Below are 27,482 nucleotides of genomic sequence, written 5' to 3' on the forward strand. Positions count from 1 at the left end.
TAACTAAAATATTGAAAATCTAACTAGTTAAAAATTAAAGAGTCAATCTAGGACTATTTTAAATGTTACTTCTTACTAATATTATAAATGCGAAAGTTTCGTTAGATGGATGGATGTTGATTAAAATTAGTAGCCTAAACGGCTCAACAGATCTCTATGAAATTTGGCATAGATGTAAAGGATAATCTGGGAGAACACATACGTTACTCACTTTTTTTTAATTACACGTGGTTGAAGGCGCGGGCGAAAGAGTTCAAAATAAATTGCGAATAAGTAAAAGCTTATAGCATATATCAGTATAGCAAGGAACCGCGAAATAGTAATTTAATACCAATAAAATTACACGTCTTGACAAAAAGATTAACTGGCAAGTGATCATAAGTTCTAACTTCTTTCGAATCCTATTAATTGACTAACTTTACCACTAGATGGCGCGATTATTATTCGTGCTGCTACTGGTGGTGCTGGGAGCCCCCGTGTACTTCCTCTTCTTCAAGAGCCCCCCCTCCCCACCAGAGATCGACCTTACCGAGTGGTGGGGGCCTGACCAACTGAAGACGAAACAGGACACTAGTATCAAGCCTTTTAAAGTCAAGTTCGATGAATCGGTGAGTAATATCAGATGTCCAAAGTATCTGAATACTGTTTAATAATTTCATGAAAATTGTTACATCATACTAATATTATAAATGCGAAAGTTTAGATGGATGGATGTTAGAGTTTATAGCGTAAACGGTTGAATGGATTTCGATGAAAGTTAGAGATAAAGATGCAAAGGATATTCTGGAAGAATACATAGGCTACTCACTTTTTTTAATTCCATGTGGACGGGGTCGCGGGTGAAAAGTAGTGTAGTACATCCTACTAATATAAATGCGAAATGGATGGATGGACGTTTGTTGGAGTTTGTAGCCTAAACGGTTAAACAGATTTCGATTAATTTTGCCATAAAAGTAGAAGATAGTCTGCAAGAACACATGGGCAATTTACATTTGTTTTTTTTAATTCTACGCCACGGATACGCGGAAGAAATCCAGTTAATTGATTAAAAATCTTAACGTTAAAGTAATAAGAATCCTTTTTGATCGTTTTACTTCCATTTTAGATGATAAAAGACTTGAAAGACCGCTTGAAGTCCCACCGTCCGTACATTCCGCCGCTAGAAGGCGTCGCCTTCGAGTACGGGTTCAACAGCAAGCAGATGAACAGCTGGATTAAATACTGGGCTGAGGAGTATCCCTTCGCTGAGCGCGAGCAAGTGTTCAACAAATACCCGCAATTCAAGACTAACATCCAGGGTCTTGATATACACTTCATCAGAGTTAAACCTGAGGTATGTATTGTTCTGTTTCTACAATCTTGAAAACAAAACGATATATTTCTTGTGGACTTATACGAACGTCGCCTGGAAAAGCTAGAGGGGCAAAGTCATTTAGGCTAAGTTAACTACAGAACTACTTGTCAGGTTTTCAACTTTTCTATTACTAACGCCATCAGTCATCGGCTGACAACGCTCTTGTTTCATGTTCCTCGATATATGATGACACAACTCGACTTTGCTCTTCATAACTCCCTTTATTACTTGCAGGATTATGTAGTCTGTTTTAGTTCTATTTTTCTATTTAATACCTAATCGTAAGCTGGATATTATGGAATTAGGAATAACCACGTACAGGTTCTAGAAGGTTAAAGTAAGCAGTAGTAGACTGAACATTGTAGATTCTATTTACTAGGAATATGTGGTGGCTGTAAACAGATGAAGGGAAGTAAGTTGATGGAGGCGATGCCACAACCCAATAACAATCAGATATGATAGGAACATCAAATTCATTCAATAGTACAAAGTGACTACTAATTTTGTGGCTAAAAACCAGACCAGTCACTGAATCTCGACCAGTATTGGTTTAGCTGAGCCTCCCCCTTTTGCCATCTGTTACTAATTTTCATAAATGTTTCTTATTTTGTGTAACTGTATATTTTTTGATGGCAATAGAAAGGTTTTATTTATTTATTTTTTTAATTTGTGTAATTTAGGTACAGGCTGGAGTCCAGACAGTCCCGCTGCTACTGCTGCACGGCTGGCCGGGGTCAGTCCGGGAGTTTGATGCGGCCATTCCCCTACTCACCGCAATCAGTAAGGACAGGGACTTTGCTCTGGAGCTCATCGTTCCTAGCTTACCTGGATACGGATTCTCTTCTGTAAGTACCACCTTATGTGAAAAATTAACTTAATTAGGAATTTATCCCCTATGTGACTTTTCGGGTTGTTTTCTAGTAATTTAGCTGTGTTTTCTTGAATACTAAAAAATCTTTTAATCATGATATACGAGTATAAACGTTTTTATAACAACGTTTAGAAACATTACCCTTTTAGTTACCACAAAATTGAATGTACAATCACGAAAATTCGCAGTGTTCCACTTATAGGAAACTTGCCTTGTTCCTTGAACTCAGTCGTTTCTTAGATATAACAACATAGTAGCAACGAGTTACGTCAATGATGGCATTATAATAACAAGCAATTTGTCTTATCCCTTCAAAAAGTTTTATTGCCATTTCAATGTATACAAAACGTTTAAAAAACTGCAGCTTGTCATAACACGGTCAGATCTCCCAACTGTACTCTTCTCTCCTTAAACTATGTTATTTTATAAGATTGATAAAATTACAGCCGGCAGTACGTCCTGGTCTCGGCGCTGACAAAATGGCCGTCGTATTCAGGAATTTGATGCACCGCCTCGGCTTCCAGAAGTACTACATCCAAGGAGGAGATTGGGGTGGAATTATCACTAGCAACATTGCTACCCTATTCCCACAGGTATTTAAGAACTTCTGCTTATAATCTGACTAGATTAAGACGAAAGATAAATTATAAACTATATTTATCTATTGAAATTTTTTTAATCGATTAGTTAATTAGACATAATTAAAGTCTATTTTAATCTTATAGTCGAGATAATATTTATTTTCATGTTCTGGTACTTTAATGTTTTTAAAAAGTTTCTATCTTCTAGGATGTTCTCGGCTATCACGCAAATATTGTATTCTCGATGACTCCGAGGACGACGTTATTCCAAATCCTCGGATCTATCTATCCGCCTCTAGTTGTGCGATCAGATTTGGCTGACCGCATGTATCCATTGTCAGAGAAATTCGCTACACTCGTCGAAGAAATGGGTTATTTACATATACAATCGACTAAACCTGATACTGTTGGTATGTTGGTTTTGTTTTTTATCTGTTTGTGCGTTCAGAAAAACAGCTATTCTTCTGTTTAAATTAAAAAAGTGAAAAAAGGTCACTTGTTATAATTGATAAGATATCTTTAACGTCATAATAGGATATCGAGTATCGTTAGTGTTGTTTAAAAAAGTAAATAAGCACGCACTTGTGTAGAATACACTATAACTTGTAAACTACTATGTATAATTAAAAGATATTTTGGCAATATAATGTATTCCAGTATATCTATTGATGTTCAAAATTACAACCATCTATGTTTATCCACAACGAAGTTACAGGGGTGTCAAAATGCTCTGAAGCGCTTCCAGAATTTTCTATAATTTCCAAAAAATTATTCTATGATTGCAATAGTCATTCCCGCCAAACCGCTTACGTGGTTTGTAGGCGTGCCTTTTAAACATTTATATATGGTAGAATGTCTTGAAATATTACAGCATTATTTTTTTTTGTATGGCCGTGCTCGCCGCAGCAGTACACTGCCGCGCACACAGATTAAAACTCCAATAAGAAGCTGAACTTTACAACAATTTTAACTATAAAATCTGCCAGTTATGACTATTCTAATAGGGCTTGTCCCACCACTGGCTGAAGCTCAGATAGCTTAAAAATGACGTCACTGTCAGATAAAGGAATAAATTCCGATATTCCCATCACATATTTTACACGTTCGTTTGTTATACAATTTACAATTTGGTGGGACAGGCCCTAAGACTTCCACTCCTTTAGAAGTCATTGTAACCGGAGTTTGTTACTTTATACAGGAGTAGCACTAACCGACTCTCCATCTGGTCTACTGGCTTACATCCTGGAGAAGTTCTCGAGCTGGACGAAGCCGGAGTATAAACTCCTGGCTGACGGTGGACTGTACTCGCGCTTCACCAAGGAACAACTAATCGACAACTTGATGATGTACTGGGCGACCAACTCTATTACTACATCTATGAGACTGTACTCAGAGACGTTTAACAAGAGATATACTGGATTGAAACTCGATGAGTAAGTTTTAATTTATAGATAAACTAGCTTTCGCCCGCGACCCCGTTCTTCCTATGTGTTCTTCCAGACTATCCTCTACATCTATGCTAAATTGCATCGAAATCCGTTTAGGCTACAAACTCTTACAAATCCATCCATCCATCTAAACTTTCACATTTATAGTATTAGTAAGAATGCGAAAGATGGATGGATGTTTGTTAGAGTTTGTAGCCTTAACGTCTGAATTATAATTAGTCTGGAAGAACATATAGGCTACTCTTGTTTTTTTTAAATACAACGCGGACGGAGTCGCAGGCGAAAGCTAGTTAGTATATAATTTTCGTTTTCTTGTTATTGTCCAGAATAACTTGAACTTTCTTTTATATGGTTAGTTAAGTAAATCTGAAGTCAACTTAAATTGGACATTGTATCCGAAACTGGAATTGTAATTTTTATTTATACTTATTGAAACGAGCACTAAATTTGTCAAACATTATCTTAGATTAACAACCACAGACAAAATTTAAAAAAAAAGTTATTTAAAACTCTTTGATGGATTTTTTTAAATTTCTTCAGACATTGATTTGATACATGTTTTTTAGTAAATGTAACATTTAGATATTATTTATTACGAGGCATATAAAAGCTTAATTGATTATTTTTTCCACAGGATTCCTACACCAGTACCAACTTGGCTGCTACAAGCTAAGAACGAACTCTCTTACCTACCAGGTTGGATTATGAAGTACAAATTCATCAACCTCATAAATGAAACAATTGTAGACGACGGCGGCCATTTCTTCGCCATGGAGATGCCAAAATTCTTCGCCGATGACGTCCTTAAAGCGGTCGGAGAGTTCAGAAAATGGCACAAACAGAACAATGTTAAGACTGAATTGTAAATACGTTGTTTTTTTTTTGTTAATAAAAGGTTTTTTTTGTTGAATTTTTGTGTATTTTGTAACCCTCTCAGTATTCTCAATTGACTTATTTTCCCATACTATAAAGTTAAGTATCTTTGGTTAGAGGTTTTTTAAACTCTAAATTGTTTAAAAAAAAACAATTCATATCAATACTTAGTACGATTTTTTCCCTACTATTGAATCCTTTAATCTTAACAAAACTAGATTTTCGGATATAAGCCCTATAAACGTTTTATCAAGATAAAAAGCCGCGTAAAAATTACACAAAAAATGTAGCTTAGATTTTTCATATTCACTATTGGCGTAAACTAAAATATACGCCTAATTACGTAATTGAATAGATAATTTAATTACAAAAATATTTTTAATTACGGATGTTCCTACATAGCGGCAACGCTGTTTCACATATTATATACACTTATCTTCCTTATCAGTACTAATAAAAACCAATATTTATTTATATTTTTGTTCCCTATGAGTTGATAGATTTAGATAAAACTGGTCAAGCGTATTCTTTACCAATATTACAAGAAAAATGTTTGTATTTTTGTACTTATTAAAATAACCGGAGGCCTAATTTAACTCCCTTTGTCTTTACCACCCTCTTCTTTTATGGAGCAGAGGGGGGGAAGTGGATTTGACGGAGGAGGAGATGCATAGGAAGGTCAAACATCCTCTTTATGTGCGTTTCCTCCTCTGTCGAATAAGGGTAGGCAACGCATCTGCAATTGCAGATGTCTATGGGCAGCGGTCGCTTCGCCATTTTGGCGGATTCAGGTGGCCGCTTGCTCGTTTGCTACTTATTGTTATAAAAAAAAAACTCAAAAACTACTGGGCCGATTTCAAAAATTCTTTTACCAATAAAAAACTAATCGATAACTGAGTAATATAGGTTGTGGTTAAACTATTTTTTTACTTCCACGACAGCGAAAATCGCGAGCAACAACTAGTATGTCTTAAGTTAAAAATATATATTTAAAATTTTAAATTACTTTAATTACTACCCTTAAAGTCTTCAGTAAGGTAAGGTTACTTAGTGTATAGTATGAGAAACCTTCACAAAGGAGCTACCTTAGCTACTGATTGAAAATTGGTGTTTCACATGGCAACTTTAGCATAGCTGTGGGACATCGGTATGAATGTCACCAACGTTTGCGTATAAATAAAGGACGCTTGATTTCTTATAGAGCACATATATTTCTCATATTATATAAAGGTACAATATACAATACTCATTACGCATTACAGTCTAGAATAATGTTCAACAGAGAGAAAGAAACCATGCTACCAATCTGACAGTTCTGCCCAGCTAAGATTCAAAATGTAACTGCCGATAGCGCTAGTATTGAATTCGGTGCGAATGTGTCGCCACATAGCAACGTGTGCCGATTCTAGCCAGTTCATTCTAAAAACACTAAGAGCGTTGTAATCGCAAAATTAGTATAAACACGTAGACGATGAGATGACGAAATTATAGTGCTGACTCATAAGGTTTCGCTAGTGTTAAATAGTGCTGTCTCTATTTTATCAAGGCGAACGATAGAGATGTCAGATGAGATAGTAAACTGACAATGATTTTTATGTTTATTTGACAATCATTGCGGAAAAATACTCGGGAAAACACTAATAGGTTGATTTCAATTTTATTTATAACGGTAACTACAAAAAAAATACCAATCGAATTGAGAACCTTCTTTCTCCTTTTTAAACTGTAAAAATTGGACATATTTTAGTATTTCTTTTTGGTCCGAGATTACGATTAGAAATTTTAAAATTTTATTTTTAATTTGAAAGCGACTAAATGTTGGTCGAATCTGCACATTTTTATTTTAAACACATATCAAAAAAGTTCAAGGTCATAACCAAAGCGTCGCGGACGGAGACGACTGTACCTTTTATCAAAGTGTCGAGTCATTCAATTTTGATAAATCAATAATAATGTAACGTACCGAAACATCTGTATGAGGTAACAAATATTTATCAATTCCGCGTGTTGACAACGAAATTATTCAAGAAGGCAGTATCGTTCAAAATTTGTTTCAAGGCGCTCGTATCTTCCGATCTCTGTAAGTATTAAATTAAAAAAAAACTAGTAATTATTATTTTACCGTTAAAATGTCGGTTATTAACTATCTCATCATTTCAATTGTTTTATTACAATTTTTACTCACAAATAAACGAGTAAAAAACAAACAAAGACACCGTTTGTTGTCACAAACGGTGTCCTTATTGTTAGAACCTTTTTCCTATTGAATTTAGTTACTAAAATTAAAGTTACTACTTCATCACACTTTAATTACTTTTAAAAATAATCCTTGGACTGATCCTTATCAATGCTTATTAATAATCTTGCTTTTGTTTCTTTAATTACATAAACTGGCAATGATTCAGCAAATTATTATGACTCATACGGCAACATTATCTTTCCTTTTTCTAATTTTAACAAATTAAAAAGACACTAATAATATCATAATAAGGAATCATTAAAAACAAAGTGTACATATTTCATTAAATATTTATTCATTAAAATATTTCATTTAATTAAAATTAATTAATTTACATTTTAAAATAAAGGAATTAAAGTCTCATTTCATTAAAATTAATTTAAAACTAAGACCAATAGTTATGCGACAGATGTGAAATAAAAACTAAGTTTCTCACTAAGTTATGGTTTTATTTCTTCAGTTAAAGATGGCGAAGCTGGTAACGATACTAGCAGCGGTAGTCGCAGTGGTAATAGCATGGAATTTACTAAGCCCTAGTCCTAAACAACCAGTCCTCGACCCTGAAGAGTGGTGGGGGCCAATGGAGATGAAGGGGAAACAGGACACGAGCATACGACCGTTTACCATTAAATTTGAAGACGCGGTAGGTATCATAGAGTACATTTATAAAAAGAAACTTAAACACGTCTCTAGGATATCAATCTCATGACGTTCGATAAAATCGATTCAATAGTTAAGCCTACAGAACTTCGACGTCACCGGGGAGATGCAGTTGAGGGGCATTTTTTAACATCATACTGCGGAAAACGAGCAAGCGGCCACCTGTATCCGCTAAAATGGCGAAGCGACCGCTGCCCAAAGACATCCGCAATTGCAGATGCGTTGCCTACCGTTAATCGACGGAGGAACAGACGTACATAAAGAGGATATTTCCTCTCTCCTCCACCGTCAAATTGCTCTTCTTTCCTATGCTTACCTCTTAAGAAAAGGATGCAAAGAGAAAGGGACTAAAATTAGGCCTCCGACACCGCACTCGACAGACGAAACGCGGAATTGCTCTCACTTCACGCCTGTCTTCTGTGTGATCGTGGCATTACACCGGGCGAGCCGAACCATTCGTGCGAAGGTGTTATAGTGGGCTCTACCGCTGTTACAATGCATGCAGATATGAATAACTGCAATTTATTTATAACATCTTTTGGCATTCCAGATGATCAAAGATCTAAAGCAACGCTTAAAGTCACATCGTCCTTTGACACCGCCTTTAGAAGGCATCGCTTTTGAATACGGATTTAACACCAAAGAATTGGAAGGCTACTTGAAGTACTGGGCTGAGGAGTATCCTTTCAAAGAGAGGGAAAAGGCGCTGAATCAGTTCCCGCAGTTTAAAACAAACATTCAGGGACTCGATATTCACTTTGTAAGGGTAACACCAAAGGTAAGCATAAGAATGTAACACAAGTAGCTATATGCAGTCATATTATCTGTCTATTTAATTTTCGTACAGACATGAACAAGAAACGAGATAAATCATGTATCTATATATTACTAGGTTTTGCCCGGGACTCCGTCCGCGTAAAACTAAAAAAAAATGTATGTATCCTATGTATTCTTCTAGACTTCCCTCGATATCTATGCCAAATTTCAACGATATGCGTTCAGCTGTCCTGTTACGAACTCTAACAAACAACCATCCATCTAAACTTTTGCATTAATAAGATAGGAAGTGGATTAATTAAGAAGAATAAATTCTTGTTCTTCCAGGTACCCGCAGGAGTAACCGTCGTTCCATTGTTAATTCTTCACGGCTGGCCGGGGTCTGTCAGAGAGTTCTATGAAGTCATCCCCTTGTTGACGAAGCAAAGACCAGGACATGACTTCGTGTTTGAAGTTATTGCGCCCAGTATGCCTGGATTCGGATTTTCTGATGTAAGTGGATTCAATTATGCTGTACTTATCTCTGTTATTCAGATTGTCCTATATAGTTCTTTTTACTTCGATGATATGAGTGATGGTGGGAATAAACAGAATGTTTGTTTCATTATTCCAGGGTGCAGTACGGCCAGGGGTTGGACCAGCGCAGATCGCAGTGATTTACAGAAACCTTATGCAAAGACTTGGCTTCAATAAGTTCTATATTCAAGGCGGGAACTGGGGATCCGGTATCGCAGCTGCAATGGATACTTTCTACCCTGAAGCAGTACTCGGACATCATGACAATGGAGTATTTATTCAAGTAAGGGACTTAATAACCAATGACGATGGGAGTAAGATTGACAAGATAGAACTCGTAATTTGTAACTAAAGCTTAGAAAGAATTCAAAATGTTAATGTGGCTTTAAATGCTAGCAATGCATCTGCGATTTCTCTGGCGTTGCAAATGTTCTTGGGCGTCGGATGAAGTAGCATTACGCGATCAGCCGCTAGATTGCCCCTTCTATTATAAAAAAGTATATACTCTAGTCATTGTGAAGTTTCTATTGTCTTTTAGTCAGGTGCCGCAACGCGTAAGATGATCCTCGGCGCGTTCTTCCCATCGCTTGTTGTAGAGCCACATCTAGCTGACCGATTGTATCCTCTATCTTGGCTTTTCTCATATGCTATGGAGGAATTCGCCTATCTACATTTACATGGGACTAAACCTGACACTGTCGGTATGTACTTAATGTAAATGGCATTGTTCAACATATTTTTATGAAGTCAACAATTATTCCTTAACAGAAACGACTAGAAGATGTCTAATATCAGACCAGGAATACAAAACTGAAACAAATTGGACTTATAAGTACCGTATCAGCTTATTTAGGCATCCATTAAGAAATTCAAGCGTACAAATGCTGGAAGTGAAGCTGTTAACCTAAGACTATGTTAGTCCATTGCACATTGGTTGCTGGCACCTAAAACTTTGAATTCTTCGCAATTATGTGGAAAATTTCCTGTGATGTTTTCCTTCAATATAAGAATGATTATCAAGTACTGGTATTTCTACTTTACAGGAGTTAGTTTATCAGACTCTCCATCTGGTCTGGCTGGCTATATCCTGGAGAAATTCTCTACCTGGACCAACCGCGCTCATCGTTCCCTCCCCGACGGCGGACTTAAGAAGTTCAGTAAAGAACAGCTCATTGATAACTTGATGATTTACTGGACTTCTAACTCCATTAATAGTGCGATCAGAATATACGCGAATGCTCTCAGCAGGAAGTATACTGAAATGGATTTGGATTCGTAAGTTTGTTAATGAAATTTCTTTAAGAATATCTTTTTTTAAAACGCGCGCACACCTTTAACTAAACTATCGCACTGTGTTTAGTCCCGCTTTGATTCCTATGAACTTACTCGTATATGAAGGTGTACACACTACGATTCTAGTAGTGCAACTAAACAATTGAATGGGCTGCAAAACAATCGACAATCGCATAACAGAAGTGCGATTGGTAAGTCAAAGATGTTCGCCCGCTCTTAACTTCTACTAGTAATTGAATAGTTTTTATCTCTTCAAATTTTCTTTTGCTTAATACTTTAAAAGCAAATAATTAATCACGAATTAGCAAACACAAATTATAGGTGATAATTGTCTTTTCATGAATATAAGTATTTTAATAGTATTAGTAGTATTTATAGCAAAGAAATCGCTTTGATAAAAATTAATTTCTATAACACACTTCTATAGTAAATAATCGTAAGTGATTTAAGCTTGCAGGTAATCCGACATCTTTTGCACTCAAGTCTTTTTCCGAAAATTAATAAAAAATATTTTATTTCAGCTACCCCACCAATGTACCGACATGGGTGATGCAAACAAAACACGAACTATTCTACATGCCTCCCAGCATAATCGAGACAAAGTTCACAAATGTTTTGAACTACACCGTCTTGGACTATGGAGGGCACTTCATAGCCTTGGAAATGCCTGAAGTATTAGCTGATGATCTCTTCAAAGCTGTTAAAGCGTTCCGAAATTGGCATAAAAATAACAAAACGAAACTGTAATTGTGGTTTAATACTTTTTTAATGAATAAATGTTTTTTAATCACTTTTTAATGAGTCATTGTCACTAATACTTTAACTTTAAAGTAAACTACATTAAGTTACAGTCATGTGATAATTATGATTAAATTTTCAAAGATTAATTAATGATTTTTTTGAAATTGGACAGTTATTATAAAAGAAAGGGAAAAAAGTCCCCAATTAAGGGCTCGAGACAAATTCTAAGTAAGGGGTGACTAGGCCATAGTCAATCACGCTGCACTGCGGGTTGACTTGACAGATATTTTTAAATTTCTTTGCCGATTGCAGGCATCACGATGTTTTCCTTTACTGTAAGAACGTCGGGTAAATTATATAACGTATGAAATTGAAAGAATTTAACAATTGGCATAAAACTAACGAAAAGGAATTGTGATAAAAAAATGATAATAAATACTTCTTCAGTTTAATATTTTTTTAATGAATTAAGCAATTAATTAATTATTTAATAAAATGTCTCCAACTTATTATTATTGCGTAATTGAAAAATGAATTAAACAAAATTATATCTACATTTCTTAATTTATTTTATATCCATTAAATATAATTTAGGTAACATAATATTAAAAAAAACATTAGATTCGATTTAATTAACACAAAATCACGAGATAATAACAACTAACCTTTTTAAAGCGTCTGTCTCGATTATTTAGCATATTTTTTGACCAACTTCCCATAAGAAGGAGGTACTCAACTCGTCTGTATGTTTTTTTTTTAGTATTCAGCACTTCCAAAGAGATCAAAATATGTTAACACAACTTTATGTGTCCTTACCATCTTTATCTTTACTTCTACTATTACCACTTTTCCCTTCATCTTCTTTACCCTGGGCTGGTGCTATCATTAAGAGGTTGTTACCATTTCGTTCAGCAGCCAGATTCCTAAAGGGAACATTCTGTCTCCATCGAGAAGGAAAGTAATACTGAGTTCTCAAAATCTTTATATGGTCTTTTCCGAAAAAATAATCCTTGTTAAAACCAACATTCCTCTGTATATTCCTTCGAAGATTCTCCTCGTTTTCATCACCGTATTTGCAAAAATCACCATCGATCTTTGGTTTGTCATCATCATGGTATGGTCTTTTGAGACGTAAATTTCTGCTCTGTGGGCTCAACGGTGACTCGCATTTTACAGCCAGATTAGAGTTTTCCTTATTAGTGAGTAGACCATGACTTTTCTGCCACTCTAGCACTTCGCAGAGAAGACCGATGTATCTGTAAGAAAGTATCAACTTCATCTCCAATATTCGGATACAAGCTGAAGAAATATTTATAACTAGCTGTTACCGTACGATTACATCGACATGAAATTATAAATATTGTTAACATTTGTCAAATTCTTAATTGCAAATGTCAAAATTATCGTTACCTTCCTTTCTTAATGTTGGCAACTTGTAAGTTATTTACCCCCTAAGCTTAATAGCGTGAAAATATGTAGGGTTTTTATCTATATCTATAGAAGCATAGATATAGATTATTACCTAATCGCCATCCGAAGTATCTCATTCTTGGATAATTTCTTATCGGGAGGATGTGTGGGCACCAGTCTTCTCAACTCGGCGAAGGCGCCGCTCACATTCTGCTGTCGCCAGCGCTCGCGGCAATTCGTGAACAGCTTCCGAGGAGGTCGCAGCAAGCAGTTCAATGCAGGTAGGTCTTCTGAGAGACTCTATCAAGACAGTTTCAGATCATATAAAACAATCAAAGCAGTTTATAAAGCAGAATATCCTGCGCAATTAAAAATATAGTTTAGTAGAAAAACTTCAACTTGCCAGATTATATTTTGTAATAAAATTGTTTTTCGTTTCCCTCGTTTACATTCTAAAACCTTTACAGTTGATTACTGTACTGTCTTATAAGACAGAAATACTGGCTTATAAAACCTTGGCTTCTTAAAAGCAGGTCTCCTAGTTAAGAAGCCAATGCAACACTGACTAACAATTATAGCGTTCTATAAAGAAATTCTTAAAGCTAATCTCGCTTTGATTCGTATAAGCTTCCCGTTTTTTAGTTGTGCTCCTAAACAGTTGAATTTCGAAAAATTCGTGCGACACAACTTTTGTGCGTTTGTTTATTCAAAGGTGTACTCAAGATAGGGTTGTAAATCGCTTGCATGGTCAGTAGCACTTTTTATGACATCATCTACAGAATAATGCTTGTCCACTGGTCTTCTAGAAGGGATAAGATAGAACTAACCTGAACACTCCTAGCCTGTCGATCATCGTCACTGTCCTGCAAGTATAAGTCATCACTTAACATTTCACTATCGGGCTCTTCATCCGACGACTCCTGATCTGATGCCATCGCTGGGTTACCTGGTGAGAGAGGTGAATATGTACGAAAAAGTTGTTAGTATTATTGCTAATTATTTTTTAATGTTAGTCCCTCGTTTGAGTAACTCTCTGATACTTAATCTTTGTCTATACTAATATTATAAAGAGGAAAGCGTTGCATTTTTATATTTTTGCATGTGTTCGATACACGTAAAAACTACTGGGTCGATTTTAAAAATTCTTTTGTCATTAGAAAGGTAATTTATCCGTAAGTAACATAGCCTATGTTTTTTACTATTTTTACTGAATACTGCTATCTACACTAATATTGTAAATAGGAAATATTTATATTATTGGTTTTTGTATGTATTGAAATAACTCAAAAACTACTGGGTCGATTTTAAAAATCTGTCTACATTAAATGCTACATTATCAATGAGTAACATTTTTAAAATCGTCCCAGTAGTTTTTTAGTTATTCCAATACATACAAAAATCCAAAAATACCAATCATTCCTCTTTATAGTATCATAATTAGAGTAAAAATAATTCATATTCTTGTACGAGCAATGGGTCCAAACATAGTGACATCCGGCGATAGCGGCATCCGCAGTTACCCAACAATAAACGTTTTGTACTCGTTATTGTTTTTATTTATTATTTATAAATATTACGTGTTATCATAATGCATTTATATCTACATGTAAATTTAGCCTTTTTACACCAGTAAATTATTTTCCTCTCGACAAATTAATTAGAAAATAATTCACTGTGTTAAGGGGGTTTTTGTAGCTTTCTTTTGCGTGAACGTCTAAGTGTTTAGGTCTTAGGCTTTAATCTCTTAATGATCGAAGATTAATAGGCTATAGAAATTAGTTGTTTTTTTAATTAACTATAAATTATCTAATTTAGGTATTTCAGTCGTGTTTCCTTACATTGTATTGGTTCATAATTTTCGGTCAATTTGTACCAAGGGCAAAGCGTATATCTCAAAAAAATATTTTATTATTTTTGTAAGAGTTATTTTAAATTATTGTATTAATGTTATAACTATCTAATACTTACAATTCCCAGACAATTTATCACTCACAGTTGGCATAAACACTAATTGAAAACCTTTTATACTAACACAAAAGCACTATAAAATATATTCAACAACTTATAGGAGGAACATGATCCTCTGACGTGTGAAACACGACTGAGGGGATAATGAGAAAAAATATTTAAATTTCGAACAGGGGGTTGCGAAATCAGTTTCTGATTGGTGGAGAGACTTGGGACAACCGACCAATCACTGACTTGCGGTGGGTGTGGTTGTTATTACGCGATATATTCGCATTTAGTTAATCGGACAATAACTTTAGCTTTTATTACCGGTTATAAATATGCAGATTTTAAAATTCGAACTTTTGCAAAACAAATTCACACGTTAAAGTGACTATTAGATAGGGTTAAAAATACTCGAAGAATTACGTAATTAGTTGTAAACGTAAATATCACATTGCTTGACCACTTTAATTATTTATTTCAGTAAGATAATAAAGGTAAAAAAGACCTTTTCTTACTATTGTCGACAAGTAAAGAATGTTTTGCTTATTAAATCTATAATTTATAATATGAGCCTTTATTTTAAATTGAACTGCATTCCTTTGCCAAAACTCACCACAGTTAAAAGGACCATCTGTTCACAATATCGCCACGTGAACAATTAAATCAATGCACAATATTGTGAGAGTCAACATTGGACAGAATTACACGTGCGACAAGATGGCGCCACTTTTGACGTGTATTTAATCTGTCACGATTAACACGATCGTACTATGATAGCGAAAGTGTTGTAAATTTCGAACAGAATCCATAAAGGTATATTTTAATAAATGCTAACGAAAAACCACTTTACCAACGACAAATATTCTTTCCTACAGTATTTTTAAGTATTGAATGATTGTCAATTGTTTCGCAGCCCATTCAACTGTTTAGTTGCACAACTAAAAATAGTATGCACGTATGAGCTCATAGGAATCAAAGCGAGACTAAACGGTTTTGGGATAGTTAAGTTTAAGGTGTGCGAGCGCTCTTAAAGCTAGTCTTTTCTGCAAGGAAGCTAACTCTTTTTCTTAACTATTTTTGCATGATACATATTCCAAATGGAGATTCGAGGCGTTTGATTTTTTTTATAACAAAAGGGGACAAACGATTGGCGGAAACACCGAGGTGATCAACGACGACCATAGACATCCGCAATACTAGAGGAACTACAGACGTTGCCGGCCTTTGAGGAAATAAAAGGCTCGCTTCTTGGAGGATCCTAACTCATACTGGTTCAAAAATACCGATGAGAACAGACGGTTCCATAACGACGCTGTGCGAGGCAGAAACTTTCGCTAAAACGATAGGTAATTAGTATAGAAACAAATGATATAACAAATGTCTTAATGGCCAAACAAACATTAACAACATTCATAGAATTGATAGTGATTAACCCTTGATCTGTCGTTCCTGTTAAGTGATAAACAGACAGGACGCTTTGTTAAGAAATTAGTGAATAACTTCAATTGTCCCATGCAATAATATAGCGTTTTAAAAGGTTATGTTCTTAAACATAATGATTCCTCGCTCATTTTCTTTATTCTGTCTCTTTTCTTATGTATCTGCAACGCACAGAATATTTAAATTGTCTCTAAAGGGCTTCTCTCTGGAGGATGCCTTTGCCGACTGGCAAACAGATAGCTGTGTAGAAAAAAAAATGTGTAACTCTGTATACCTAGTTCCTAAGTTCTTTGTAAGCTATTATGAATAAAAGGCTATTTCAAAAGGCTTCATCATCTAATCTAGGAAAGTGTGATTGAGTGAGCTAGTTAAATAATAGTTGACTAAGGCCAACACTGGCCCATTGCTGATTGACTTTACATATATATTTTGAATTTAATCACCGATACATGCAGCCATAACGATCTTAGATAAGTTTATATGACGGAGATCGAAAAAGGTCGTAAAGAATTTGGTTTAGTTTGCTCATACGGTTAACTACGCCACTGACGCTCTTGGTAATAAACATTAGACAACCTAAATAATACTTACTGGCCAAATATTATAATCTGTATAAAGCCCCCTTTCATTTATGACCCTAACTTTTATAGATGTAATTACTTTTATTTCTCTTATCTTAATCGTAGCAAATATTAGAGAGTTGGCGTAAAATCTTTTGTTATATCGTACACGTGTAATTGTAACAAAAAAAAATCGCCGAGCTATTTATATATTTACAATATAAATGTGCGTAAAACGATAATGCCGCCAGTGTCGGAATAATCGCGACGGACGACGCACGTCGATTATTTAAAATCCCGATAAAATCTAGTTTAAATTTCTTTTTAAATAAAACTTACGACGTTTTGCTTGAGGACCGTTCCTTAGCTTGAATTAGAAATATAATCTGTGATTTTATTATTATCTGTGCTAATTGTTTGAATTTAGTAAAAGATTGTTTTGTTGTGGTATTTTAAAATCCAAATTAATGTGTTCAGATCATTGTGTGATTCAACCAACTGCGTAAAAATTAATCACATTTGAAAAGTATAAAAGTATTGTTTGGTATGTGTGGTATAAAATTATTTATCTTTAGTAAGGGTCAATGACCCTATTTATAATCTAAAAAACACGAAAAAGTTTTGTCATAGTTTCGAATTGATTTTGTGCATAAGGTCAATGACCTATCCCCAAACATTTGTCTAAAAATTCGCTAAAAACACGGTCACAAAGTCAGTAAACTTTACAATTTCAATACATATTGATAGAATATCTGATTTGCAAGCTGATGGTTTATTCTAAACCAACAAAAGAGCCCTCTTTTAAAACTTTTAATCGTCAACTAATTATGTTTTTTCGCGCCAATAATTTGTATTAGCCCGCGAATTCGTCCGAAATAAAAAAAATGTTATAGGCTATGACAAACGCCAATCTATGCCTTTCATCAAGATCTGTTTAGTCGTTTTGGAGTTATATTAAAAAAATAGTTTTTTAGTTTAGTGTGTTTTCAGAAATTGTCAAGATTACTTGAAGTTTTGTTCAACAAATCTCTTTTAACGATAATAATAGTTCTAAATTAACTTCTTAGTACACCATATTAAATAAAGCAATATTCTTTTATCTAAATAAAAAAATCGTAGGCATTTTCATCTTGACCTCAGACCTTAATGACGCCGTCAATTAACCTAGAGATAATTATTAAATGAAAAAACTGTATTTGAGGTTAGAAAGATAAAATGTAATATTATTGCAAACTATTATTTACTATAATATTAAATGTTATTTTATTAAGTAACTAGATATGAATATAATGAAAAATACCTTTTTATTATTATTTTTTTATAAAAAGTGGTAAACAAGCAAGCGACCACCTGAATCCGAAAAGCGATCGCTGCCCCTAATCATCCACAATAGCAGATGCTTTGCCTACCCTTAATTGACGGAGAAGACGCACATAAACAGGACATATTCCCTTCCTATGCGTCTCCTCCACCGTCAAATCCACTTTTCCTTCCCATCCTTTCCTATTAAGAAAAGGATGAAAAAGGAAAAGACTTCAATTAGGCCTCCGGCATCACACTCATCAGACGAAACGCGAAATTGTTTCTACTTCACGCCTGTTTTCTGTGTGGTCGTAGTATTACACCGGGCGAGCCGACCCATTCGTGCGAAGATGTTAAAGCGGGCTCTACCACTGTTAAATATATTTTCTTATATATTTCACACAATCCATCCATACTTTCTTCGACATAACTGTCAGAAAATCTCAAACGTGTTGTTTAAAATTACCATAAAATTAATTAATTTTAAATAGGATGAGTTGGCAACCCTAATCTCAAATCGTGTGCATTATGCATTATGCAAGTCACGTGATCGTGCATTTGTTTGTAGACAAACAAACCGACAGACACATTGTAGATAGTGGTATTAGCTATATGAAGTCAAACATGACGCGACCCTATCGACCCTTCAACAGTGTGATTACGCCGTGTATATGGAGTGGCGAGAAATTTTATTGCAGACAAATCTTTCTTATTGAAATTTTACATGGACGTTTGTTAGAGTTTGTAGCTTAAACGGCTGAACGGATTTCGATGAAATTTGGTATAGATGTAGAGGATAGTATGGAAGAACACATAGGCTACTTTTGTTATTTTTAATTCCGCGTGGACGGAGTCGCGGGCGAAAGCTAGTTATTGAATAAAATTGATATATTTACAGTTCAAAATAAAGATTAAACAGTGAAAACCACGATATACAAGTGCAGAGACGTATTAAACAATATTAAAGCAGCGACGGGCATTATAATGTGACTTGTGATTGTGATAAATTATGCAATTACGACTTTAGTTAATCTATGTGATTTAAAACAAAATGGATCCACAAGAATTAGTGCCGTTAGAAGGTAAGATATGACTTACATTTAAAATAATTAATAAACATCTTGTTGTCCTTTTCATTCCATTTGTAAAATCTGAAACGACGATAGTTACACACGTTTCAGAGTAGAAATTCTTTGTAAAATTTAACTCTACGTCTCATTTCTAAATAGATATGTTTTCAAAATTAAATTGTTAACATAACTTATTAGTTGTTTAAACAGATATATGAAAATCTCTACATATGATAAAACTGGAGTGTCTCTTTGTAATATCAAAAGAAAAAGGTTTCGGGAAGATGATGTATTTGCGTTGCTGATAACTGTCTGTCTGTCTGTCTGCAAGCGCCAGTGATGGAGAAATTGAGAAGCAAAAGGTTAGGGTGGTATGGACATGTTATGCGACGAGACGATGGCGACATAAACCAGAAAGTGTTAAGATTGAATGTGGATGGCTACAAAGGAAGAGGAAGACCGAAGAAAGTATGGATGGATTGTATGAAAGAGGATATGCTTAAGAAAGGAGTGGATTCAGATATGACGGCTGATAGCACATACTGTGCCAACTCTCCGTAAGGGAAAAGGGCAAGTCTGTCTGTCTGTCTGCAAGCCGCGTTTTTTCCGGGTAATCTCTGATATAGCTGGGCCGATTTTGCGGGCGACAGCTCGTCGCAAATAAACTGTATGTAATTTAAAGATATATGTTAATTTAATTATTATATAATGCGGACATTAAAGCCGATATCCTTGTATAAACTTGTATATCTTTTATTACTTGATTTAATATCTGTTTACTAAATTCAAGGCCATTCATACCGACATAGGATAATATCAAGCATATCTCTAATACTCGTACTTGTTACGGTAAAAAGTATGACAAAAAACCTTTTAGTGTCATCAGTACCAATAATAATTTGCATAGAACCGCACTGTTATGTTAAGACACGTTTCCACTGTGCAGGAAATCACGTAGTACGGTTCCGATAAGAACAGAAACTACTACTATTTTATTCCTGTTGAATAATAAATAAATAAATAATCTTTGTTTTCTTTTTCAGCGGGTTTAGCGAACCGACCTCGTCCTACGCGTCAATTCAGCCAGCTACCATCGCGAGCCTGTTGCCAGGGCCCTATAAGATTATGCAGACTACTTGCTTTGATGATTGTTCTACCTTGTATGTTCATCTTCATACCTTTGTATATGAGGTAAGTCAACAAACCGGAAACAGTTAAAAGACCAATTCGATTTAAGTCATTAGTAATCGGAATGGTATCTTGTATAGTACGATTCATTTACGGTGGCTCGGGGTTACGGAACGCGTGTGTTCCCAAACGTGTGTTAGAAACTTCATAAATGGTAAGCGTGTACAAAATTGCGAGCACCTGATAAGTTTGAATTGTGCTATTCAATCTATTTTGTCATTAACAGTAAGATACAGTTTTAATCTGTTAAGATTCATTGTGAATAAAATTTGTGATATTACAATTAATGAAGATTTATTTTTACATTTAATAGCCTCTTTATTTACTTCTTCAGTTAACATTCAACAGTAAAAAAGTATTTACTGGATCTTTTTTCCCTTTACAAATACAACTGTGGGCATTGGCAGATAAGTTGACGTAGAATAAAGATAAATTAAATAAATAAAATTGAAAGAACAAAAACATCTTACAATATCCCCTTGACAACTGTATATAGCATTACGAGCTGTTGCCCGCGACTTCGTCCGCGTGGTATTACAAAACATACAAACTATATAAATTACAAAAAGTTACGTATCCCGCGGGCACCGGACATTTCTCGAGGATGAAGTTTATCCCATGTGTACTCCGGACTTTGTTTTATATCTGTGTCAAATTTCAATAAGATATGTTGAACCATTGCAAAATAATCGAGTAAACATTAAAAAACGAAATTAATGAATCCCCCGGGAACCGTAACTATTCTCGGGATAAAAAGTAGCCTATGTGTTCTTCCAGACTATGCTCTAAACCTGTGCCAAATTTCATAGAGATCAGTTCAGCCGTTTAGGCTACAAACGCTAACAAACATCAATCCATCTAAACTTTCGCATTTATAATATTAGTAAGATTATCTATTTATACATAAATGTTTATCTTAATCATATTTAAAACTTCAATTCACTGATTATGTCTAGGCTTTAGATATCAAGATATACTATCATACTATAATCTATATCTATACTATTATAATAAAGCGAACACACACTTCTTTGTTGCCTAAGATGTCAGCAATTACAGCATATTTTTGATTAATTCTTTTTATAATAAAAAGCCCTACACTTACGTCATGCTTTAGGCTATATATTTTCATGCCATTAAACGTTGGGGGTAAACATTTTGGATAAAAATACTAATGTGGAAAAGAGACCATAAGTTGCTGCCAACATCAAGAAAGCAAGATTGCTAAGGTTTGTAATGTCATGTCATTTTGACATTGGCTATTGATAATTTGACACATGTATACAGTAAAATAAAATTTTCACAATTTTATGCGGATGAAGTCGCACGGGAACAGCTAGTTTATTAATATTACAAAAGTTTGATTGTCTCGATTAGTTATATAACTCCAAAACGGCATATCGGATCTTAATTTTTAGCATGGATGTGGAGCAGTCTGGAAGAACACATAATAGGTTGGCCACCTATTATATGTACTTCTTTATGGAATAAAAACTTTAAGGGCCTGTCCCAACAAATTGCAAATTGTCGGATAACAATCCAACGTGTAAAACATGTAATTGAAATATCGGATTTGTTACCTTATATGACAGTGACGTCACTTTTAAACTATCTGAGCCTTTATCCAGTGGTGGAACAGGCCCTAAATCTAGCAAATATGGACAGTTGTGGCTATTCATTAGACATTGACATCATCATCATAATCTCCTCTGCCTTATCCTACTGCCGTTTGGTCAACGCACCGTGTTTTCGTCCTCCAAAGCACTCTATTATCCGTCATCTCATCACTCCCTTCTTGATCATGTCACCTTTCACGCAATCCATACATCTCTTTCTAGGTCTACCTCTACCGGTGTACCTCCACATTGATAACTAACGTCCGTCTTGTTACTGCGATTCATCCCTTCTCATAACATGCCCATACCACTCTAACCTTTTACTCCTTATTTTCTCAACCACTTGGGCTACTCTCATACCTCTAATATACTCATTTCGTATCTTATCCAATCGTGTTACCACATATCCATCTTAACATTCGCATTTCCGCCACATGTATTCTCCTTATGCATTAGACATTGTGTAACAAATTAAACGACCAATCCTTTTTATTCCACCTTTATTCAAGTACAGAGCCCATAGATTGTTACGGTTCACTTAATAACTATAGTTACGTATTTTTAATCTGTCAACTGGCCATGACTATTATCATTGTTAATTATTATTAGAACATTCGGGAAGAAATTTAAAAAAACCGTCAACCAATGAACCAGCGTGGTTGACTATTTACTACGTAGAACGAGAAGCTTGATATTCTAATGACCGGTTTCCCAACTACATTTAACTATTCGTTAGTTTTGACTTCGAGAAATGCGTTTCCGAACTACGTAACCTGTGTTTTACGCCATTGAAGTTGACCTAAACTTACCACTGACAACAAAATAAATTGAAACTTCAGAAACCCAGCATAAGTGTGATTTTCCTTGTTCCAGATACAAAGTATTCTCCGGACAAATGTATCCAATGAGTATGACAGATATGCGACTCATTGACAGCAAGATTTCGCCAACTTGGTGCCAGGTACGTACGTTCGCTTATCAAAAGTAGTATAAAAGTGCTGCACCCCTATCGAGTCCAAAATGCGCCTAGTAAGTTACACACGGTGGTACAGAGTAGTAGGCAATGCAGTACTGCTATTGTTTAAACGCACACTGAATATCAAAAATGTCTTGTACTGTATATTAAACTGTAGCAGTACGGTAGTATTTACTGCTCTACTTCAATATTCTAAGCAATTAACTATTAAACAGTAGACTATATGTAATAGTACAGAAAGAATTAATGAAATGGAATTCAGACAAAATAAGTATCAATACTATTTGGGCGTGATTGTGACGTCATATCTCCAGACTTCCTAACAATCTATCAATACTTCACTTTCACTATGATAAAATGTCATAATATTCCATCTTTTCAAATGATATTAATAGGTACATGTCACCGATCGATCGTGAATTCCGCCAGATTGCAAAATTCCGAATCTAACGAATTCCTTCAACAAATTACTTCATTTCGAACTTTACCAAGGTGACAGTTTATTTGCTACCATTTTTATTTAATAAAAGTCGTGGACAAACTGATGCAAGTGCAGATTAAACCTTTAATCGCCGAAACCCACGTCATTACATGACAGAATTTGGATGGATGGACAATTTGGTAGGCAATTTGCAAACTATCTGTATCCTTTACCATCTGTTGCATGAATGGACTGATACAAAGAAAGGCAGTGTAAGCAATTCCGCGTCTCATCAATGAGTGTGTAATTTGAGTCTTTACCTTTCCACCCTTTCCGTACTAAAGGATTAGGAAGGAAAGTAGCATGCATAGTAGGGGAAATATCCTATTTCTGTGTCCTTCGCTTCTGGCAACGCATCTGCAAATGTCTATAGGCAACGGTCGCTTCTCACTTTGTACTAAAACACAATTTATCAGTAACATGTATGTAATCGACAATTGCCTTTTACCTCTTATCATAGCATCAGCGTGTAAATCTATCTGTCAGATAAACTACACAAGATAACGTATCATGTAGCTTGTAATTGTTATGCAAGGACTACTGAATTACCATAGATTCACACTCAAATTTTGCCGACTCTGTTCTGTCAAAGAGTAAGGAAAGGATTAAAGTTTTTTTACTTAGTAGATATCGTCCGCACAGATTAAAGAAAACTAGTAAAAAACATAGTCTATGACACTCGGGGATAGTGTAGCTTTCTAACAGTAAAAGAATTTTTCAATTCTGTTCAGTAGTTTCAAAGCCTATGAAAAACAAACAATCAAATTTTTTATCTTGATATGTTTACTAACTGTTGCTCGCGATATTCCGCCATAAATTAAAAAAAGTAATAAAAAACATGGCCTATATTACTCACAAATAAATTACCTTTCTAACGGTGAAAGTATTGTTAAAATCGGTCCAGTAGTTTTTGAGTTATTTCAATACATACAAAAATCTTTACTCATTATAATATTAGTATAGATATAAGTGTGACTACAGTAGAGTTCTACTCTAATATGAAATGTCAAGAGCATTGCTAAGTAAATTAGTTTAGTCGTTCACGTATTGAATTTGTATAGCCTATTTCTATCATAAATTCATTTACTGTGATAAGATATACGAAATCAATAATCAATCTCGAACTATGAGTATTTTGGTTCTACGTTTAATAACCGGTTTTAATCCCTTTTAGGAAAAAAAGATTGTAATAGCATCAAAAAACATGATCTTTTGTCTACAGTTTCGAGTTTTTTTGGCAAAGTTCAAGGTAATTTTGACTCTTAATGCTGTTACAAAAAATAGGTACTCAGGCCAGTGTTCACGAGATAAAAATATTAGATAACTGCAATAGTTTAGATATAAATTCAATTTACTAACGTCTCCCCTAAGTTAGGGTAGACTTCGAGCCTAGTGCGTACAAATAGTAAGCTTGAGGATTGCGTTAAAGTTTCGAAAAGTCTCAACTATTACTATATATGCCACTATACTGTGGCATTTTATTTCGTCGCAATATAAGCTACTAGCTTTACTGGCCCGCGACTCAGTCCTCGTGTCATTAAAAAAACGAAAGTAACCTATGTGTTCTTCCAGACTATCCTCTACATCTATGCTAAATTTCATCGAAATCCGTTCAACTGTTTAGGCTACAAACTCTAACAAACATCCATCCATCTAAACTTTCGCATTTATAATATAAGTAAGATAACACATTAAAGTTTGCAGTATTATTTAGCGCCAAGTGGTGAAGTCGAACGCTACGTTCAACGCCTTCGTGGTGCCAGGTCCCCCGAGCCTCGCGGATGAACTGGTCCCGGTCTCCATGACGCGGGAGTTGGAGCTGGAAGACGACATGAAGGAATACTGGGGATTCTATCTTTTGAAGGGATCATCGGTGACAGTGTCCACTTGCGTCAGGTTTGTTATTTTATAGAAATAAAGTAAACTAAGTAAATAGAAGGCTATATGCTAAGAGTAGCTGTTGCCCGCGACTCTATACGCGCGCGATTGAATAAAAATATTTAAAAGCCTATGAGTTTTTCCAGACTATGTTTTACATTTGTGTCCAATTTATTTGAAAACTGTTAAGCCATTCTGGAGATACGTTCTAATAAATATTCATCCATGCATACATCTAAAATTTTGCATTTATAATATTAGTAAGATTAACTGCTTGAAGATGTTGAAGTGGGCTCTACCACTGTTTGAGATTAGAACAACTTACAGATGTTTCTATTTGTAGATGGCCAGGAGCTTCTCTAATCATGATAAAAGGCTACAAGCATCTCAAAGAATGCGCTTACATCGGAGATAACTCCTCAGAAGAATTAGATGAACTGCTAGAAGCTTATAAATTGGGTCTTCTATCTAATACTACACTTTTAGAGAAGGTGCAGGAATTGAAAAAGGTCGATGGGAAAGCTAACGATCCGGGTAAGCTTTGAAAAATCGTAAATTTATTACGTCCTCACACTTAAATGCTCGGAGCCTAAGTTTGGGTGAATAGGCCATAGTCAACCACGCTGCACTGCGGTTTTGACTTCACACATATCTTTGAATTTCTTTCCCGATATGTGCGACATCGCGATGTTTTCCTTCACCGTAAGTTTCGGGTAAATTATGTACATATGAAATTTGAAAAATTGAAAAAATCACATCGGTAAATATTCGAACCCAGGACCTGTAGATTACAAGTCAAGTGCTTTAACCACTGAGCCACCGAGGTTCGAGAAAAATTTCAGAATTAAATGATTACTTCAACTTATCTGTGATTTACGATATTTAAGTTTATTGCAAATAATCTTCATCGATAATAAATATCCATTTTGTAACGTGTTCCTCAATAGAAGTACTTCTGATATAGCTGGACTATCAGAGTTCAATGCACTTTGTTAAGAACACAAATATAAGTGATAGGTTATTGTTTAAAGCAATACTCAAAAACACTTACTGGTACAGAGAAAAAGACAAAAGCCAATTTTTAACGACAGATTTTAACAGCATACGTACATACATACCTTTGAATAATCTATCGCATAATTGTTTGCTCACGTTTTGATTCCTTTGAGATTATATGGAGATACTACTCGATATTTAGTTGTGCAACTAAACAGTTGAGCTGCGAAACAATCGACAATCGCACAACAGTTGTCCGATAGTTTAGTGAAAGGTGTACGCCCGCTTTTCTTTTTCTTCTTAAAGTGCCATCTTCCAAAATTCGGCGATCATTTGGGCGACTTTCGTTCTTGACATCGCGGCTCTGAAAAGTGAACGGGTGCTCTTCCCATACCACGTGCATACGGCGTAGGTTTTTGAACGCCCGCTTTTACAGCCTTACAAATAACCGCGTTATTAAGTAATTAATTAACTTAGGAATAAACTGAGTATACGCAAAATTTGTACTTATATTTAAGCAAATAAGTGTAAGCACACTCAGTTTATTCTTATAACTTTATACCGCGTTTATTTGTTAGTGTTTAAAACTACGACTAGGAACTCAAAACCTTAGAAAACAAAACACAAAAGCTTAGTATTTGTTACTACATGGCGTTGGTATCGAATTAAATCACGGTATAGTATTGCATAATATAGTTTGTGTTCAGGTGCTATGAAACGTCACAAAGCTGGCGTAAGTTTCCATGATCCGACGCAACGTGGAAATATGACGTCATCGGACCCTGTACCGAGCGTGGATGTCACTGATCATGATCCCAAGGTATGTATAAAATTCAACGCAACGAAATCAACACTAAAATATCAATAAATTCATTCTTGAAAGGCATAAAAAAGATAATCATTAATAACAGATATTTAAATAATGCATAGACGAGGCATTGAAAAAAAAATTCACCGGTATTTTCTCTGAAAGATACTATGTCAAGTTTAGTGCCACCTCATGTATATTGACATATAATAAAACAAAATTAGTGTTACCAAATAAAATATAAACATTCAGAGCGTGCACATTTGACTAAACTATCGCACAACTGTTGTGTAATGTGTGTAATGTAATGTGTAATAAAAACAATACACACAAGGTGGCACTAAATTTGACATAGCACCAATCATGCCGTGTTTCGTCTGATGAGTGTGGTGCCGGAGGCTTAATTTAAGTCCCTTTCTCTTTACCACCCTTTTCTTATGAGAGGATGGGA

At 35.0% G+C, this 27,482-nt stretch overlaps 4 protein-coding genes across 4 annotated transcripts in view; 3 read left to right on the forward strand and 1 right to left on the reverse strand.

Annotated features, from left to right (window-relative positions):
• Positions 1–5,164, forward strand: part of LOC106103276 (juvenile hormone epoxide hydrolase-like) — a 7,907-nt gene extending 2,743 nt beyond the window's left edge. The window contains exons 2-8 of the mRNA XM_013282992.1: positions 429–608; positions 1,106–1,333; positions 2,035–2,199; positions 2,672–2,818; positions 3,015–3,216; positions 4,005–4,239; positions 4,889–5,164. Of these exons, the coding sequence (XP_013138446.1) occupies positions 429–608; positions 1,106–1,333; positions 2,035–2,199; positions 2,672–2,818; positions 3,015–3,216; positions 4,005–4,239; positions 4,889–5,120 (1,389 nt within the window). The 3' untranslated portion in view covers positions 5,121–5,164. The remainder of the gene's footprint in view (positions 1–428; positions 609–1,105; positions 1,334–2,034; positions 2,200–2,671; positions 2,819–3,014; positions 3,217–4,004; positions 4,240–4,888) is intronic.
• A 1,856-nt stretch (positions 5,165–7,020) lies between these two features.
• Positions 7,021–11,404, forward strand: LOC106103225 (juvenile hormone epoxide hydrolase-like). Its single transcript, XM_013282919.1, has 8 exons — positions 7,021–7,207; positions 7,827–8,009; positions 8,577–8,804; positions 9,131–9,295; positions 9,417–9,602; positions 9,858–10,020; positions 10,363–10,594; positions 11,134–11,404. Exons 2-8 carry the CDS (start codon positions 7,833–7,835, stop codon positions 11,357–11,359), a joined length of 1,377 nt encoding a protein of 458 aa, XP_013138373.1. The 5' UTR covers positions 7,021–7,207; positions 7,827–7,832; the 3' UTR covers positions 11,360–11,404.
• Positions 11,405–11,931: 527 nt separating this feature from the next.
• LOC106103256 lies at positions 11,932–15,127 on the reverse strand. Its single transcript, XM_013282961.1, has 4 exons — positions 14,732–15,127; positions 13,591–13,709; positions 12,876–13,063; positions 11,932–12,609 (listed from the first exon to the last, which is right to left on the reverse strand). The coding sequence occupies exons 1-4, from the start codon at positions 14,763–14,765 to the stop codon at positions 12,156–12,158; spliced, it is 795 nt and encodes a 264-aa protein (XP_013138415.1). The 5' UTR covers positions 14,766–15,127; the 3' UTR covers positions 11,932–12,155.
• Positions 15,128–16,747: 1,620 nt separating this feature from the next.
• LOC106103207 overlaps positions 16,748–27,482 on the forward strand; it is an 18,198-nt gene continuing 7,463 nt past the window's right edge. The window contains exons 1-7 of the mRNA XM_013282897.1: positions 16,748–17,260; positions 18,917–19,100; positions 20,132–20,279; positions 22,766–22,853; positions 25,064–25,245; positions 25,571–25,761; positions 26,931–27,043. Of these exons, the coding sequence (XP_013138351.1) occupies positions 19,070–19,100; positions 20,132–20,279; positions 22,766–22,853; positions 25,064–25,245; positions 25,571–25,761; positions 26,931–27,043 (753 nt within the window). The 5' untranslated portion in view covers positions 16,748–17,260; positions 18,917–19,069. The remainder of the gene's footprint in view (positions 17,261–18,916; positions 19,101–20,131; positions 20,280–22,765; positions 22,854–25,063; positions 25,246–25,570; positions 25,762–26,930; positions 27,044–27,482) is intronic.

The sequence above is a fragment of the Papilio polytes genome, unplaced genomic scaffold, assembly GCF_000836215.1.
Source record: "Papilio polytes unplaced genomic scaffold, Ppol_1.0 DF823835.1, whole genome shotgun sequence".
NCBI classification, from domain to species: domain Eukaryota; kingdom Metazoa; phylum Arthropoda; class Insecta; order Lepidoptera; family Papilionidae; genus Papilio; species Papilio polytes.